The sequence below is a fragment of the Ranitomeya variabilis genome, chromosome 1 (genome assembly GCF_051348905.1).
Source record: "Ranitomeya variabilis isolate aRanVar5 chromosome 1, aRanVar5.hap1, whole genome shotgun sequence".
In the NCBI taxonomy this organism is placed as follows: domain Eukaryota; kingdom Metazoa; phylum Chordata; class Amphibia; order Anura; family Dendrobatidae; genus Ranitomeya; species Ranitomeya variabilis.
The window spans coordinates 1,012,810,214-1,012,829,247 of record NC_135232.1 but is presented as its reverse complement, the minus strand read 5'-3'; the positions used below and the strand labels follow the sequence as shown (position 1 = coordinate 1,012,829,247).

Below are 19,034 nucleotides of genomic sequence, written 5' to 3'. Positions count from 1 at the left end.
ACCTGCACGTGGCTTATGAATTTCCTGAAGATGTTTCCACTCTTAAGTACACATTTTGGGGTAAATTCATTTTGCTGAACTTTTAGAGGACAAACTGAGTGGAAACTCTCCAAGAGTATGATCCCACAGTATCTTTGAGTTACCAGTGTAACTGCTGTGTTTTCCAAGACAAACAAGTCGGCGGTCGTTTTTCTGAAGCATCTCTTTTCAGCAGTTTTTCTGGATCGTCTGCCACCAGCATCTTTGCTTTCAAACGCAGCTTCCTGAAGAATGAACATGCAACTTCTTTTAATCGCTTCAGTTTCCAAACCTGGCAAAATCGACTTTAAAAATACCCACAGGTTCTGGTTTATCATGGTGTTTATATCAGGGACCCAAAACACCACCTTTAAAATGTTGCAGAATTCGGTCTGGTCTGCAAAAATGTGCAGATCTGGGGAGGAGCCAGGTCGGGATGGGGCACAGTAACTTCCTGACTGGAGTAGCATTTCTGGAGAGGAGCACGCCATGGATAAGATGGGCTTACTTCATTTATTAACATGAATGTGTTTTATTCATCGATGTCCCTCTTTAACCCTTGGGCAAAGGGTTGTCTGGTCTTAAAGGGAACCTGTCACCTGAATTTGGCGGGACCAGTTTTGGGTCATATGGGCGGGGTTTTCGGGTGTTTGATTCACCCTTTCCTTACCCGCTGGCTGCATGCTGGCCGCAATATTGGATTGAAGTTCATTCTCTGTCCTCCGGAGTACACGTCTGCGCAAGGCAATATTGCCATATGACCAAAAACTGGTCCCGCCAAATTCAGGTGACAGGTTCCCTTTAAGCTACAAGTCTGTAGTGTCTCTATGTGACTGCAGGCTTGTGAATCCTCACATAATGATGCGCACTGTGAGGATTCTCCAGTGATGGCAGTGGGCACGTGACCGCAAGGACGCAATAGGCACACTCTACCACATTCTGAGCGGAGACGCGCGGCCTCCTCAATACAAATGTATGTGACCAGGAGCATGAACATCACATCGGTGACATGACTACTGATTCCAGAGAATCCTCACAGCGTGCAGTGCGCACAATGTGAGGAGTCACAAGTCTCCAGTCACATAGAGAGAGTGAGTCTGGACAACACCTTTAATGAATGAGGAAAAAAAATTTCTAGACTTATTTTATATAGTGCACATTTATGGCTGATTAGTAGGATGAGTCTCCTACAATGTACAGGAAGCCACATTAAAGTCATCGCACTTTCTGCAGCGTGTGGTAGAAATCGTCCCTGTTGAGTTTCTCAGCGATTATTCTCATTTATCATCACTTTCTTTTTACTTCTCTTCTTGCACTTTGCTATTGAGTCCTACGTGATTCTGACCTCCTAGGGGTCTCACCTGTGCTCCGTGTCTTGTGCCCACCCCACACAGCTGGGCACACTCCGGCCCGGATAGATGGCCGCTGCCCTATGAGCCGCCGCCTCCGCCTCCGCCTCCGCCCTCCCCTCACCGCTGCGCACACTGCTGTATTTCCGGCAGACATGGAGGGCGGCGGTTCCCCGGTGCTGTACGTGCTGGCGGCTCAGCTATGTGCCGTGTACTCGCAGTCCCAGCTGCCCCTGGTCGTCAACACATGGCCCTTCCACAGCGCGACACAAGCAGGTGAAGGGCCCGGAGGGCAGTAGCCCCTGTGCCGGGCTGTGCAGGGACCCGGAGGGGCAGTGGCCGCGGTGTGGGGGTGGGGGTGGCAGGAGGCTCAGTGCCATGTGATACATAATGATGTGGGGGAGGTGCCAGCAGGCAGTGGTGGGACAAAGTGATCTCATCCCTTCACCCCCTAATGTTTCACCCTCTGCTTATACCATGACCAGTGGGGGGCAGTGTTGTGCCCCGTTAGTCTCTCCTTTTAGGAAGGACCCTGGTTTTATTGCCCATCAGTGGTCAGAGATGAAGGGCTGCCCTACTCTGAGACTCTCGGTAGCTGCCGAGGGCTTTTCCGTTGCCCATATCTCAATGGTCACATAATGGACCATGTTCAAGTTAGGAGAGTTTTTTTTCCATCCTTGTAGCAGTTTGGAAGAGGCGATACTTAGTAGCTTGCGCCAAGTGACGGCTATGTAACCAGGCCACAGTCAGGGCAGAACTTGCCATATATCGATGTACAAACTATTAATGACCTCTGGCTACAGGCCCTGAAAACATATGAAATCTTCACAGTATACTACAGAATCTGGTCACCCCGAGGACCCCATCGTTTATACGTATACAGTATGCCAACCCCCACACCAGTAAATGGGGCTCCAGAGACCCGTCCAGCAAACTTGGCTTTCCTGGTGGCTCATAAAGTAAGAGCGCCACCTTGGCAGATGGTGTGATGTCCTTTCTGCCACTGACTATGGCGGTGCGCTTTTGTATGCAGCCTGGAAGTCGCTCGCGGCTGGTGGATCTCCGTTGGACGCAGTGGAGAAGGGCTGTGCCCAGTGTGAAGTTGACCAGTGTGATGGCACCGTGGGATATGGGGGAAGCCCTGACGAATCTGGAGAAACAACACTAGATGCCATGATCATGAACGGGTAAGATGGTGGTCATCTGGATCTTACATTTGCACAGCTTTATTGCTTTATATTCATTTACTGCTAATGTTGTCACAATTTATTTGTCGCGTGTTCCTTCAGATCCCACTGACCTGCACTCAAGTTAGGCTACTTTCACACTAGCATCGTGCACTGCATGTCGCTATGCGTCGTTTTGTAGAAAAAACGCATTCTGCAAAAGTGTTTGCAGGATGCGTTTTTTCTCCATAGACTTGCATTAGCGACGCAGTGCGATGCATTGCCACACGTCGCAACCGTCGTGCTGCGTCGGTCCGTCGCCACCAAAAAATGTTGCATGTAACGTTTTTTGGTGCGTCGTGACCGTCTTTTCCGACCGCGCATGTGCAGCCGGAACTCCGCCCCCGCCTCCCCGCACATCACAATGGGGCAGCGGATGCGTTGAAAAACATCTGCTGCCCCCATTGTGCGGCGCTTTCACTGCTTGCGTCGGTACGCTGCAACGACGCAATTCGTCGTTCGTCGTACGACGCTAGTGTGAAAGTAGCCTTATGTGACTCCTTAGTGCAGGGGTGGGGAATCTTTTTTCTGCCAAGGGCCATTTGGATATTTATACCTTCCTTCAGGGGCTGTAGAAACTCCACCCACAAAATGCAGCCTGACTCTGGTGCTGGTGTCAGGACTTAAAGGGAACCTGTCACCACGTTTTTGGAAGATGGGATAAAAATAGCGTTAAATAGGGGCAGAGGTGGGCGTTACATTAGTGTGTGTGTTATGCGTTTATTACCCACCTAAGTTGCCGAAATAACTTTGCAAAGTCTCCGTTTTCGCCTGTCAATCAGGCTGGTCAGGTCGCATGGGCGTTGTCTTCCCCCAGATTTGGCGTAGTTTTCCGTTGGTGGCGTAGTGGTGTGCGCATGCCCAAAGTCCGGAATCCTCTTCCAGGGGATTTAAAATAGCGCGGTGTTCGTTATTGCATTGGTGATCGGTGGGCGCGGCCATCTTCCTTTGGCCGCGCGTGCGCAGAAGCGGCGCTCTGCTGGCCGCGGCTTCAGGAAAATGGCCGCCGCGATATCCATCTGCGCACGCGCGGCATCCCGCGGCCATTTTCCTGAAGCCGCGGCCAGCAGAGCGCCGCTTCTGCGCACGCGCGGCCAAAGGAAGATGGCCGCGCCCACCGATCACCAATGCAATAACGAACGCCGCGCTATTTTAAATCCCCTGGAAGAGGATTCCGGACTTTGGGCATGCGCACACCACTACGCCACCAACGGAAAACTACGCCAAATCTGGGTGAAGACACCACGCCCATGTGACCTGACCAGCCTGATTGACAGGCGAAAACGGAGACTTTGCAAAGTTATTTCGGCAACTTAGGTGGGTAATAAACGCATAACACACACACTAATGTAACGCCCACCTCTGCCCCTATTTAACGCTATTTTTATCCCATCTTCCAAAAACGTGGTGACAGGTTCCCTTTAATCTTTCATTGCATGCCCTTCAATGTTCCGTAGTGAGCACTGCATGTGTGCGCTAACAGAGCAAGAAGAAATTAATGAGCTGGTTGTAATCAAAATACATCTCCCTGCCCAAGAATGCAATCCCTGAGAATCTTCCCGGGGGCCTGATAAAAGACCATCGAAGGCCGTAAATTGCCCTGGGGCCTGAGGTTCCCCACCCCTGCCTTAGGCCACATTCCCACTATCAGTATTTGGTCAGTATTTTACCTCAGAATTTGTAAGCCAAAACCAGGATTGGGTGATAATACAGAAGTGGTGCATGTTTCTATTATACTTTTCCTCTGATTGTTCCACTCCTGGTTTTGGCTTACAAATGCTGAGGTAAAATACTGACCAAATACTGAATGTGTGAACATGGCCTTAGTGTAATTTATATGGTATGGACTGTGGCAAGAATATCTGTATACATGTAGACCCCAGTGTAATGTGCCATGTTTTTTCCCCTGTCAGATTTAAAATCTATGGGGCAGTAATTTGTCAATGTTTTTTTGCCAGATTTACAGTGGGGAAAAAAAGCTTTGAAAAATTGCAAATTTCTTGCACAAGCTGAGGTTGTGCAAAAAAAATGCCACGTCTGGTGTTTTCATGCCAGTCTTGTCTCAGCTCCGGCAACGTAGGAAGAGATGAGTCTGGACAGGGGAGTGACCGGGTGTGGTGACCCCCACTCATCAAATTAATGAGGAGCGGCGGCATTTGATATGCCACAAATCTTACACTGAAAGAGGCACACGCCACCTTGCGCCTCGTAGGGTCTGTTCCCACGGTCAGGAACCGGCAGCGCTTTGGACGCAGCACATGTCCGCTCCTTCCAAAGCGCTGACGGCTCTTGTATGTGATTCCACATGTGTTCATTGTACCGTGCGGAATCAACTCGTCCAATACACTGTACATGGACATTTATCTTGTGGAAACTAAGCATTTCCATAAGATACCGTAAATAGACATGCTGTGCGGTCTGGAAAGACGCGTCGCATGTCCGACTCCACAGGGAAGCCGGAGGTGTCCCCAGGGTGGATAAAAATCAATGTTTTTTTAAAAAAAATAAAAAAAAATCGGATTTTTTTGATTTAAATCGGATTTTTTTCAATAAACTGCTTTTTGAGGAAAATATTTTACCATCCAAAGGTTCTTCCATCATGAGATAAAGCTGAGTTGTTTAACTCAGTAGAATAAAGGCTGTATATGTGTAACATTCACAATGCCATGCTCTTCCAGAGGTTTCTGTAGGATGCTGACTATCCAACAAGTTTGGGCATGTCAACTGAATGGAAAAAGAAACTAAACCAAAAGTGAAACCAAGCTAGAAGTGTGGAATTAAAGGGGCAGTATGAACAAAATGTGGAGGCTATTAATAGTTTATACAATTAAGACATGCTGCTTTTAAACACCTACCTATTGCCATATAGTAAAACAAAAAAGATTTTTACTTACTTTGGGGTCCCCCCCTCACCCTGGCGTTAGATCGTTGCCCCTAGTTTCGTCCGTGTAACTATGGGCGCACATGCGCACTGCTCTCACTTCTCATTTTAATCGTGATTTATATTAAAAAAAACCTTTTGATTTAAATCAGTGATTTAAATCATGATTAAAATCATGATTTAAATCGATCCGATTTAAATAGAAAAAAATCTTTTGATTTAAATCATGATTTAAATCGGCGTGATTTAAATCAATCCACCCTGGGTGTCCCTGCTCGCATAGTGGAGATGGGATTTTTTCAAATCTCATCCACTATGCTGTAACATCTGGACGCTGCAGCTGTACGCAGCGTCCAATCCGCAGCGAATACTGACCGTAGGAACATACCCTTAAAGGGAACCTGTCACCAAGTTTGGCTGATATGCGTTACTGCCACCGCCTTTCAGGGCTTGTCTACAGCATTCTATTATGAAGTGTATAAGCCCCTTATCAGACCTGCAAGAGGAGAAAATTTTTTTTTATTATACTCATGTGGGGGTGTTCCGGTCCTATGGGTGTCGCAGGTCCCGGTCCGGCGCCTTCCATCATCTTGCAATGGCTGTAACTCGTATCGGCCAAACCTGGTGACAGGTTCCCTTTAATGAATCAGGAGCATCCACTTCAAAACATCCCCTCATTGAGACTGGCGAGAGAATCACCGCTCTTGATGACTCTCTCCATGTGTCTACAGTGAGGCTGTGGACACACTACATTTATGGCCACTGTCAGGCGCTTATATTCATGCGTTAAATGTTTCCAGTACAGCTACAAAAATGGGATTGCAGATTCATTAGCCAAGTGGAGGCCAAAAGAAAACACTTGTTGCCTTCATCTAGTAATGATAGACCCAAAAGAACATTATTAAAAAGTGTGTGCTGGAAAAAGTTCCTGATGTATACTTCGAGCTGATTGCAGGAACATAGTATGCCTTTACCCGTGGAGACAGATGGAGGAACAATAGTCACCTAGTGCCTCTAAGGAAGTCAGACTATTTCTTTGTATAAATCAGAGCTGTAATATCTGAGATCTTCGTGTATCCTCAATTTCTGTAGTTCCTCATTTGATTTCGAAAGTGACAGAATCGCTCTGCAGCCACTACCACGTAGTGTAATGCAGGTGACTGGGGCCGCCGTGCCATCCCTGGGGCCGCCGTGCCATCCCTGGGGCCGCCGTGCCATCCCTGGGGCCGCCGTGCCATCCCTGGGGCCGCCGTGCCATCCCTGGGGCCGCCGTGCCATCCCTGGGGCCGCCGTGCCATCCCTGGGGCCGCCGTGCCATCCCTGGGGCCGCCGTGCCATCCCTGGGGCCGCCGTGCCATCCCTGGGGCCGCCGTGCCATCCCTGGGGCCGCCGTGCCATCCCTGGGGCCGCCGTGCCATCCCTGGGGCCGCCGTGCCATCCCTGGGGTCCTGCGACCGTGACAAGCAAGTAACAAAAAAATCCATCTGGCTGTGACTGCGTGTGACTTTCTGGTTGTGGTAGCCTCGGGGTCCTACTCACCTGCATCACAATGCTATGTAGCAGCTGCACAGAGTGATCTTTGGCAGCAATGCCTGTGTATTTAGCTGCAATTTAACACATTATTTTTGTGGTATCCCACAGTGTCCATTTCTATGGGATACTGGATATATAGTGGGTTTTCATATAAATGCTGTGAATTTTTATGTGGACTGTGCATTTTACATACATTGAGACCTGCTGACAGCACAAAAAGGGTTAATTTTCTCCTCACAGGCTTGATCAGGTGACCCAGCTCTGTTTTAATATGCAGAATGTTCTGGAAAAACGCCTCAGGGCAGTCAGCCAATGGCTGCAGCTCTACAGTCACATAGAAGGGGAGGAGCCAAGTCCTGTGGGATAGTTTTAATTTGAAGGGGCGGTTGGTGGTCGGACATCTTGAGAAGAGGAAGTCATTTTGTAGGTGAAGGAATTACCGACCTCTTCCTGCCTGCTTTTCTTAAAAAGGGGACTGACACGATAAGGGGAGTTAATAGTCTTCATATGAGGAAGACTACCATTGCACCTCTAGGAGGAAGAATTACCTCAGGGCAGAAACAGAGCACAGTGCTGAAGAAGAAGTATTCAGACTTAATAAAACCAGAGGTTACTAAGATCTGCCTGTCTGCAGGTACACAGCAATCATCAGCCGTGAGCGTAATCCTGTACCTCAGTGTTCTGCTGTTTGTAAATAATATTTTGCCCTATTACCTTCTGTAAAAAGACTTCTGTTTTAAATTCTTACGGCTGCTTCATGACTGGGGCTCACATGCACCAACTACTACCACCATCATCATCTTCTGCCTAGAGGCAGTTACTGTGCAAACATTGTACTGTGGAGTTTCCTGTGTGTGTAATTTGAGAAGGAAAGACTCTTCTCCTGACAGAAAGCTTGGCCACCGTAAGATAGATCATACCCTGTCAGGAGTACAACCCTCAGCCACAGGTTCTCTCCCCTCTGCAGTACTAAGGCAATTGGGATACCATGAAGACTGAAGTGTGGGAAACGCTGGTCTACATCTGCCCACTTTTTAGGAGAGTAGCAACACAGTGTCTTTGTGTGGAGCCGCTGACTAACCACAGATTGACATACACCTAGGTATTTAGCAGTGCATCTGTAGAGCTTGACATGTCTCTATAGCACAGCTTCTGAAAGTTGGCTTCCCTCATGGTGAAATTCACTAACTCGGTGTTTCCCAAACCCCGTCCTCTCAGACCCCCCCCCCCCCCCCCTTCAACAGATCATGCTTTCAAGATTTCCTTAGTATTGCATAGGTGAGAGAACTGGTGGCAATTTCTGATGCCTTAAAGGGGTTGTCTGGTCCAAATTGATAAGTCTGCAGTCACTCTTTGTGACTGCAGACTTATAAATCACCCTAACTCGCGCACTGTGAGGAGTCACAGATTTCTCAGTTGTGATTAGAGGGTGTGCGTTATACATACTTCCAGGCAAAGCCCGTCCAGTGGACACAGCCTCGCTCCATTGACTGTTATGGAGCAAAGCCGTGCCCACTAGTGGACCACGTCCACTGAACAGCGATGTCACTGACTGGAGCGTTGCCTCGCTTCATAGAAGTGTATGGAGTGAGGCCACGCTCACTTGACAGGCTCTGGCCGGGGTTATTTAGAACTGGACCCTTTGAAGCAGTAACACACAAAACGTCCGTCATTCTTTCCAGCACTCCCCGCATTCCTTCATAAGCCCGAATCCCGCACTCAAATGCATGCACCATTGGTGAAATAAAGGATTTTTGAGAAATACTGCAAACGTGGTGCCACTTTTTTTTTTTTTCTTTTTTTCTCTTTTGTCAAGCATTCTGTAAAACTGATACATACCCTCCAGTCCCGGTTCAGAAACAGGCGAATCCTTGCAGTGAACAGTGCATGCACTGGGGGATTCATAAGTCTGCAGTCACAAAGAGTAACCACAGATTTATCGATTTGGACCGGAAAACCCCCTTAATAATAATTCCGTAACCTGTGCAATAGTAAGGAAATCCTGAAAACATGGCGTGTGGGGGCTGTGAAAAGTGGAGTTTGGGAAACCCTGCACTAACCAGTTTGGAAAAGCTTTCAGCAACCAAACATTGTGTGCCCTTATATAATGTTCAAATCATTAGACCCACACTACCAAATCATCTCTTTAGCTGAATCACCTCAAACAATTCGCTTCTGAAGAAGTCATTATAACAGAGGTTCACTTACTTTTTCTTTCTTTACTATAAATGTTTACTCGATGTGCTAAGGCTACCTTCACACTTGCGTACGGCTTTGCGGACAGCTGCGTACTTCCTCCCTGAAGCTCTGCCCACTTCCGCACTTCTTTCGTTTTGGTCCGCCTACTTCTGCATGCGTCCTGCGTACCTATCTTTAACATTGGGTACGCAGGACATACGGATGTATGTGGATGCGTCGTTCTGACGTGCCCGCCGACCGCACAGGGACGCAACAAGTTGGTGTTCCCGTGCATTCGGCGGGCGTGTCAAAACGATGCATCCGCATACATCCACATGTCCGCAAAGCCCCGGTATTCAAGTGTGTACGTGGCCTTAGTGAGTGACATGAGTGATGGAGCTGTTTGTAGTAGTAGGCTGGTTAGTTTAGTGTTTGTACAGTTGTAGCCAAAAGTATTTACACCCCTGCAATACTGTCAGATAATACTCCAGTTTCTTCCTGAAAATGATTGCAAACACAAATTCTTTGGTATTATTATCTTCATTTAATTTGTCTTAAATGAAAAAACACAGAATTGTCCTAAAGCCAAATTGGATATAATTCCACACCAAACATAAAAAAGGGGGTGGACAAAAGTATTGGAACTGTTCTAAAAATCATGTGATGCTTCTCTAATTTGTGTAATTAACAGCACCTGTAACTTACCTGTGGCACCTAACATGTGGTGGCAATAACTAAATCACACTTGCAGCCAGTTGACATGGATTAAAGTTGACTCAACCTCTGTCCTGTGTCCTTGTGTGTAGCACGTTGAGCATGGAGAAAAGAAAGAAGATCAAAGAACTGTCTGAGGACTTGAGAAACCAAATTGTGAGGAAGCATGAGCAATCTCAAGGCTACAAGTCCATCTCCAAAGACCTGAATGTTCCTGTGTCTACCGTGCGCAGTGTCATCAAGAAGTTTAAAGCCCATGGCACTGTGGCTAACCTCCCTAGATGTGGACGGAAAAGAAAAATTGACAAGAGATTTCAATGCAAGATGCTGCGGATGTTGGATAAAGAACCTCGACTAACATCCAAACAAGTTCAAGCTGCCCTTAAGTCTGAGGGTACAACAGTGTCAACCTGTACTGTCCGTCGGCGTCTGAATGAAAAGCGACTGTATGGTAGGAGACCCAGGAAGACCCCACTTCTTACCCTGAGACATAAAAAGCCAGGCTGGAGTTTGCCAAAACTTATCTGAAAAAGCCTAAAATGTTTTGGAAGAATGTTCTCTGGTCAGATGAGACAAAAGTAGAGCTTTTTGGGCAAAGGCATCAACATAGAGTTTACAGGAGAAAAAAAGAGGCATTCAAAGAAAAGAACACTGTCCCTACAGTCAAACATGGCGGAGGTTCCTGATGTTTTGGGGTTGCTTTGCTGCCTCTGGCACTGGACTGCTTGATCGTGTGCATGGCATTATGAAGTCTGAAGACTACCAACAAATTTTGCAGCATAATGTAGGGCCCAGTGTGAGAAAGCTGGGTCTCCCTCAGAGGTCATGGGTCTTCCAGCAGGACAATGACCCAAAACACACTTCAAAAAGCACTAGAAAATGGTTTGAGAGAAAGCAATGGAGACTTCTAAGGTGGCCATCAATGAGTCCAGACCTGAATCCCATAGAACACCTGTGGAGAGATCTAAAAATGGCAGTTTGGAGAAGGCACCCTTCAAATATCAGGGACCTGAAGCAGTTTGCCAAAGAAGAATGGTCTAAAATTCCAGCAGAGCATTGTAAGAAACTCATTGATAGTTACCGGAAGCGGTTGGTCGCAGTTATTTTTAAGTATTAGGCTGAGGGTGCCAATACTTTTGTCTGGCCCATTTTTGGAGTTTTGTGTGAAATGATCAATGTTTTGCTTTTTGCTTCATTCTCTTTTGTGTTTTTTCATTTAAGACAAATTAAATGAAGATAATAATACCAAAGAATTTGTGTTTGCAATCATTTTCCGGAAGAAACTGAATATTATCTGACAGAATTGCAGGGGTGTCAATACTTTTGGCCACAACTGTAAATACCCCACCTGGAATCAGCTCCAGACCTTTTACCTACTTAATTGATGACAGGTTATTGAGGGAAAAGCCCTTGCTGTCCATTAAGGAGCTTTTGAGATAATTGTCCAATTACTTGATAAAGAGGCAGACACATATTAAAGAACTGTAATTCTGAAACCTTTACTATAATTAGGATGTGATACCCTCAAATTAAAATGAAGAGTCTTCACTTTAAAGGGAATCTGTCACCCCAAAAATCGTATATGAGCTGCAGCAACCGGCATCAGGGGCTTATCAACAGCATTCTGTAATGCTGTAGATAAGCCCCCGATGTAACCTGAAAGGTAAAAAAAAAGGGTTATATTATACTCACCCAGGGGCGGTCCCGCTGCGGTCCGGGGCCTCCCATCTTCTTATGATGACGTCCTCTTTGGTCTTCACGCTGCGGCTCCGGCGCAGGCATACTTTATCTGTCCTGTTGAGGGCAGAGCAAAGTACTGCACTGTGCAGGCGCCGGGCCTCTGTGACCTTTCCCTGCGCACTGCAGTACTTTGCTCTGCCCTCAACAGGGCAATGTACGCCTGCGCAGGTGCAGCGGCAAGAAGACAAGAAGAGGATGACATCGTATGAAGATGGGAGGCGCTGGACCGCGACGCCCATCAGACCAGATCGAACCAGGACCACCCCTGGGTGAGTATAATATAACCTGTTTTTCTTACCTTTCAGGTTACATCGGGGGCTTATCTACAGCATTACGGAATGCTGTAGATAAGCCCTTGATGCCAGTGGCCTTAGCTCATATACGATTTTTGGGGTGACAGTTTCCCTTTAAGCCCATATTGATTATATAACTGTATCTCGAATGTTTTGGTAAACAGCTAAAATGCCAAAACTTGTGCCACTGTCCTAACTGTATGAATATGCATTTAACCCTATGCAAAGCTTTGATTTACAGTGGCGTATCCAGGGAGGGGCAGCCGACAGAGGGGCGCCAGCGGGCCGCCTGATGATGCGTCCAAGGGGGCTCCTCGTCCTGTACTGAGCGGTCATATGGTACCGCTCATTACAGTAATGAATATGCAGCTCCACCTCCCATAGGGGCAGGAGAGTATAACGGGGAGGGGAGCGCTGCGCTGCGCGATATTCACCTGCTCCTCGTTCCGGCGCCACTCCGTCTTCAGCAGTGACGCTGAGGTCAGAGGGCGCGGTGATGTAGTTAGTGCGCGCCCTCTGCCTGAACGTCAGTGCTGAAGATGGAGCCGCGGCTGGAACGAGGAGCAGGTGAATATTGAAAGTGCTGGGGGCCTGAGCGACGGAGAGGTGAGTATGTGATTTTTTTATTTTTTTTTTAATCGCAGCAACAGCAAATGGGGCAAGTGTCTGTATGGGGCATCTTATAGGCCCATAACACTTGTGCAGCACTATAATGGGGCAAGTGTCTGTATAGAGCATCTTATGGGGCCATAACGTTTGTGCAGCACTATATGGGGCAAGTGTCTGTATAGAGCATCTTATGGGGCCATAACTTTTGTGCAGCACTATATGGGGCAAATATCTTTATGGAGCATCTTATAGGGCCATAATCAACGTTTCTGCAGCACCATACGGGGCAAATATCTCTATGGAGCATCTTATAGGGCCATAATCAACGTTTCTGCAGCACCATACGGGGCAAATATCTCTATGGAGCATCTTATGGGGCCATAATCAACGTTTCTGCAGCAATATATTGGGCAAATGTGTCTATGGAGCATCTTATGGGGCCATTATTAACCTTCATGGAGCATTATATGGGGCTCCTGATTCAATATGGACATTCAAAAACACTTAACCTACTGATGTCTCAATTAATCTGTATGGAGCATCTTATGGGGCTATGTGCAGCATTATATGGGGCAAATATCTTTGGAGCATCTTATGGGGCCATAATCAGCATTTGTGCAGCATTATATGGGGCATATTTTAATATGGAGCATCTTATGGAGCCCATCATAAACTGTATGGAGCATTATATGGGGCGTATTTTGTATGGAGCATCTTATGGGCCCATCATGAACTGTATGGAGCAGTATATGGGGCTCCTGATTCAATATGGATATTCAAAAACACTTAACCTACTAAGTGGGGGGGGGGGGGGGGAGGGCGCCAAACTGATCCTTTGCCCTGGGTGCAGGAAAGGCTAGATACACCTCTGTTGATTTATAACCACCAACATTCAAGCCTACAGATCTTTCAACAAGTACAACCGTTTGTCTCTTTTTTGCCATACAGAGCTCTTACTTATAAGCTCTATCACATTACTTCTGCTCTCAAGTGTAAAGCTGAATTTACACATCCATGTTCTGCGGTTTGTAATTCCCAGACTGGCCACAGGTCTCCAGACCTAAATTCAAGAGCTTCATAGGCATATATGAGGGCTATCCAGTTTGGGCAAGGAGACCTGCCACCAGTCCTTATTTTGCAGTCCATACTCAGACTGCGACACACATGGCCTTGTGAACCCAGCATAATTCTCTTCGATGCCACTTAAGTGTTATGTAGAATAGCCTTATAACACATGATCGGGACTATTTCCAGAAAGGGCAAATTTAAAAAAAATCGTTCAAATAATTGTTGTCCTAAAATTATTGAATCAGACCAAAATTTCTGGATACACTTTTAATCTTCTTAATTACATTTACCGTATCTGTATTTCAGAAACACAATGGAGGTGGGCGCAGTAGCCAATCTGAGAAGAATAAAAAATGCCATCGGTGTGGCCCGGGCTGTCATGGAGCACACAAAGCATACTTTTCTGGTTGGTGAATCAGGTATATTATTCCGAATTATTACCTCTCATTTTCTGATGTAGTGAAGACTTTTCAGTACTATTTGAATTAAAAAATAATCCTGTATGAAAAAAGTGCTGTATTTAATAGTGTAATTACCAAGATGAGTTACAAACTTGGTTCAACCAGATTGTGTTGCATACAATGTGTTTTTAAAATGTAAAGAAGACAAAAAAAAATCCTGTATTTGGTTACCTTCCTTATCAATTTATTTATTTTATTTATTTTTTAAAAATTTTGCCTTCTTAAGCACTGGTGTTTTATTCCCTCCATGTACTGTACTTATCATCTTGGCCGGCATACTTTACTGTGGCCAATAACTTTTTTGCTGAAGTGTCGTATCTGGGCATAATCCTGAATGTTGGACCACACCCAGGTCCAGGTGATATGAAGTCAAGTCACAGCTTTGGATTTATTGTTCTATAACAATAAAAACCGCACCAGAATTTGCTTGTGTTGCGTACGTATTATGATGCAGATTTGCTGCAGACTCGCTGTGTTCATGGCTGAAAAAAACTGTATGTAGGAGCCAGAAAAGTTTCAGACATAGAAGTGAGTGGGAGTTACAGAAACAGAGTAGCTCAGTCATCTGTTGTTTTGGTAATCCTGACCACTTCTGGATGCTCCATATGGTATTCCCATATCCGCTTTATAGGTGTCTTACATGGAAATAGCCCTTTAACTAGCGGCTTCACGGAAGCTCATTCACACCTGTGGATGACAGTTCTGATCTTTGTTTTGCTTCATAAGCTTCAGAACAAATATACACAAAAAAGTGTATTTTTTAAATGTACCCATTGACTTCAGTAGGCTACAAATTGTACTAACATGAATCTGTTAAAACACAATGCTACAAAATGCAATGTGCAAAAAAACAAAAAAGCACTTGTTTTATAATGGCAATGTAAATAACTCCCTATAATAGTGTGATTTAGCCATTGTACTTCTTTTTTTTTTTTATGTGAAATGTCTGGTTTATTCCCAGGTGAAGAATGAAGTGTTATGGTTCTGTAATTTATTTTTTGCATTAAATTCATCCTAGGACACTTTTTTTTCTTTTATTTTTTATCATGCAGTGAAGAGAAGTTGACTGTCCTTGTAAGTTCCTCTCCATCCCGACACATTAGGAAATTGACAGATGTTTGCCGTGATGTTGGACGCCACATTTTTGTGGCTCCGTAAAGTGCCGTCTTGTGTTTTTAAAATGCATTTGAATTTTACTTTGCAAAGTGTAATGTGACCATCCAGTTTATGAAGCAGCACAATATCCATTAAAGGCAGACTGTAACTGCAATCTATCACTTCTAGCATCCTTGTTTGCTCAGAGTATGGGATTTGTGTGCGAAGACTTAACCACCAACAGATCCTTTTCCATTTATTCCAAATGGCTCGATCAGCAGTGTCAGCCCAACTTTCGGAGGGTAAGTAACATCGGTGATCTATATATGGGGGATATATTTGTGTACGCAACAGCATTTACATTTTATACATTATAGTATGCACCAGTCAGCCATAACATTAACCCCTTCGAAACTTGCTATGTTTTTTTTTTTTTCTTTTTCATTTTTGCGATTTTGTCTTGCCTCCCCTGCTTCCAACAGTCATAGCTTTTTTTTTTTTCTATCAACATAGCCGTATGAGTGATTAGTTTTTGCTGGACAAACTTTTGACAAACCTGATGCACTGAAAAACAGGAAAAAAAAACTTCCAATTGTGAAAAAACTGCAATTGCCCTATTGTTTTTCCGGCATTCACTGTGCAGTAAAAAAATACCGGTTAGTATGATTATGACAATACCAATACACACACTTCTTTTGAGTGCGTTTTCAGTGTATGGTTTAAATAATGGTGCACAAGGGCACTGGCGATTGTGCTAGTTAAATGAAGCTGTCAGCGAATGACAGCAGCGATCAAGGCTATCTCTGATCGCTGCTGTTATAGGCAGATGCTGGCTGTGTAACACCGCTGGTACCCGTACCTGCCAAGTATGATGCAGGCTCAGCTGCATGCACCCTCACTGTGCATGAAGGGGTTAAAACTACGAAAACGATAGGTATTGTGGAGTGTTTCCAGTATGTAGTGGTTAGTACCTACCTAAAGTGGTCCAAGGAAGGACAGCGTGCGAGCTAGTGACGGTCTTATGGTGCTTGTGGAAGCAGATGCCGTAGTGCGCACACAATATCTAGATTTATTTTTATTATAGCGCCATTTATTCCATAGCGCTTTACATGATTTATATATTATAATATACACAGGGCTTTACGCAAACAACTTGAATACAGTATTAAACCCCCTGGCATACACATGATATTACACATTTTTGTTTATAGAATAATCAATAGGAAAGAACCTCCTGGAAGACACAAAATGCCAAAAGGAAATGCTCTACAAAAGTGCCCTGTACGGAGGATTGAAAGAAATGTCATTTTAATATAAAACGCTTCTATTTTATACAATTCTTCTTTATTCAGACATTGTTGCAGCATTTTAGACTGTAAATGAATCTGTACCACATATGAATAAATTGCTATTATAAAGCTTTGAAATCAACTTCCAGGGGTTGAGCTCAATGGGCAACAAAACTGCGTGACAGCTGAGATGAAACAAACCTCACTTGTTAGATTACAGCTTGTCATGCGGAGTGAAATGTGGGATCAGCCTCACATAATACAAATCCAAGGAAATTGCATTTAATCAAGTGCCAAAAAAAGTTTTTAGAAGCTTTTGGATAAAATATACTGACTAGTATGGAGATAGGAGGCTTCTTATAGTACAGTAAGTGACGCTGGTTATCAGTGTAGCTTGTATAATGGGAACAATGTAAGTAATCCGTGCATGTAGAGCATGTGACGAGACATGTTTCTTGGCATAGAAAAAACTGACAGGTAAAGAACATACCGTATATACTCGAGTATAAGCCGAGATTTTCAGCCCAAATTTTTGGGCTGAAAGTGCCCCTCTCGGCTTATACTCGAGTCATGATCGGTGGTGGGGTCGGCGGGTGAGGGGGAGAAGGTGCTGAGGCATACTTACCTAGTCCCGGCGATCCTGTCGCTCCCCCTGCCCGTCCCACGGTCTCCGGGTGCCGCAGCCTCTTCCCCTGAGCGGTCACGTGGGACCGCTCATTAGAGAAATGAATAGGCTGCTCCACCCCCCATAGGGGCGGAGCCGCATAATTCATTTCTCTAATCAGCGGTGCCGGTGACCGCTGATGGAGGAAGAGGCTGCGGCACCGAAGACCAGCTGTCCGGGGGAAGGAGCGGGACGCCGGGAGCAGGTAAGTATTTCATATTCACCTGTCCGCGTTCCACACACCGGGCGTCGCGCCATCTTCCCGGCGTCTCTCCTCACTGACTGTGCAGGTCAGAGGGCGCGATGACGCATATAGTGTGCGCGCCGCCCTCTGCTTGATCAGTCAGTGCGGAGAGACGCCGGGAAGATGGCGCCGAGGAGCTGCAAGCAAGACAGGTGAGTATGTGTTTTATTATTTTATTGCAGCAGCACAGCTATGGGGCAATAATGGACGGTGCAGAGCACTGTATGGCACAGCTATGGGGCAATAACGGTGCAGAGCACTATATGGCACAGCTATGGGGCAACGGTGCAGAGCACTATATGGCACAGCTATGGGGCAATAACGGTGCAGAGCACTATATGGCACAGCTATGGGGCAATAACGGTGCAGAGCACTATATGGCACAGCTATGGGGCAATAACGGTGCAGAGCACTATATGGCACAGCTATGGGGCAACGGTGTAGAGCACTATATATATGGCACAGCTATGGGGCAACGGTGCAGAGCATTGTATATATGGCACAGCTTTATGTGGAGCATCTATGGGGCCATAATGAACGGTGCAGAGCATTATATGTGGCACAGCTTTATGTGGAGCATCTATGGGGCCATAATGAACGGTATGGAGTATCTATTTTTAATTTTGAAATTCACCGGTAGCTGCTGCATTTTCCACCCTAGGCTTATACTCGAGTCAATAAGTTTTCCCAGTTTTTTGTGGCAAAATTAGGGGGGTCGGCTTATACTCGGGTCGGCTTATACTCGAGTATATACGGTAATTGCCTCCGGAGTTACCAAAATAAGTTAATTTTATACCACAAGATGTATGTGTAGATTAATTTATCACCACCTTAATTTTTAACCCCTTAATGACCGCCAATACGTCTTTTTACTGACCTGAGATATAAGAGAATAGCATCCCCATACAGGTGACAATCCAGCAGCTGTCGGCTGTACACTATAGCTGACAACCTGCTGTATCATCACACACAAAAATGATATAAAATCACTTTATTGGTATCAAAAATGTATATACCATAAATGGTCCTAAAAAGCCAAACATGGGCAGCAGGTAAGAAACAACAAACACAGAAAAAAACGGTAGACACCTGGTACACAGTCATAACAATATATACATACATATATTAATGCATCTAATACGCTCACATTGCATTTAGCATCCAGTATTTCAATCCATAGTTGGATATAATCTAACAGTATTTTACACAGAGAGTGTCTAAATACAGTTTTAGCACACAGTTTTCACATGTGGTCCCGTATAAAAGGCTAATGTGCCGTATGGAGCCACATAAAACAAGATCACACAGAAGCGTAACCAATAATACAGATATTTATCTGGTATGTTAAATGACACACCAGCACATGTTTACCAGACAATGGAGCAGGAGCCAGGAGTCCACCACACCCGACGCGCGTTTCGCACAAAGTTGCTTCGTCCAGGGGTGGTGAGACGCTGGTAAGGTACCTTTTTATAAGACTTATGGCCACAAATAACAAAAAACAGCTGTGAAGAGAAGAACACACGCCAACGCAGAGAACCGGAAGTGACGTGAGAGCGTTACTATGGTGATCGTATGCACCAAAGTTATACAAAAACTTGTAAAAAACCCCCAGTGTATTATAAGCGAAGAGTCAGATATTAAAGTGCTGTATATCAGGAGAGTTACGGAC

The 19,034-nt window shown here is 45.5% G+C and overlaps 1 protein-coding gene across 3 annotated transcripts in view; it reads left to right on the top strand.

Annotated features, from left to right (window-relative positions):
* The first annotated feature begins 1,224 nt into the window (after positions 1–1,224).
* AGA (aspartylglucosaminidase) overlaps positions 1,225–19,034 on the top strand; it is a 52,234-nt gene continuing 34,424 nt past the window's right edge. For 2 of the 3 annotated variants that reach the window (XM_077279542.1, XM_077279543.1), the window contains exons 1-4: positions 1,441–1,643; positions 2,401–2,554; positions 13,916–14,028; positions 15,355–15,467. In XM_077279542.1, coding sequence (XP_077135657.1) covers positions 1,451–1,643; positions 2,401–2,554; positions 13,916–14,028; positions 15,355–15,467 — 573 coding nt within the window. In that variant the 5' untranslated portion in view covers positions 1,441–1,450. Of the gene's footprint in view, positions 1,644–2,400; positions 2,555–13,915; positions 14,029–15,354; positions 15,468–19,034 lie in introns of all 3 variants that reach the window. The other variant, XM_077279544.1, reaches the window with a different exon arrangement.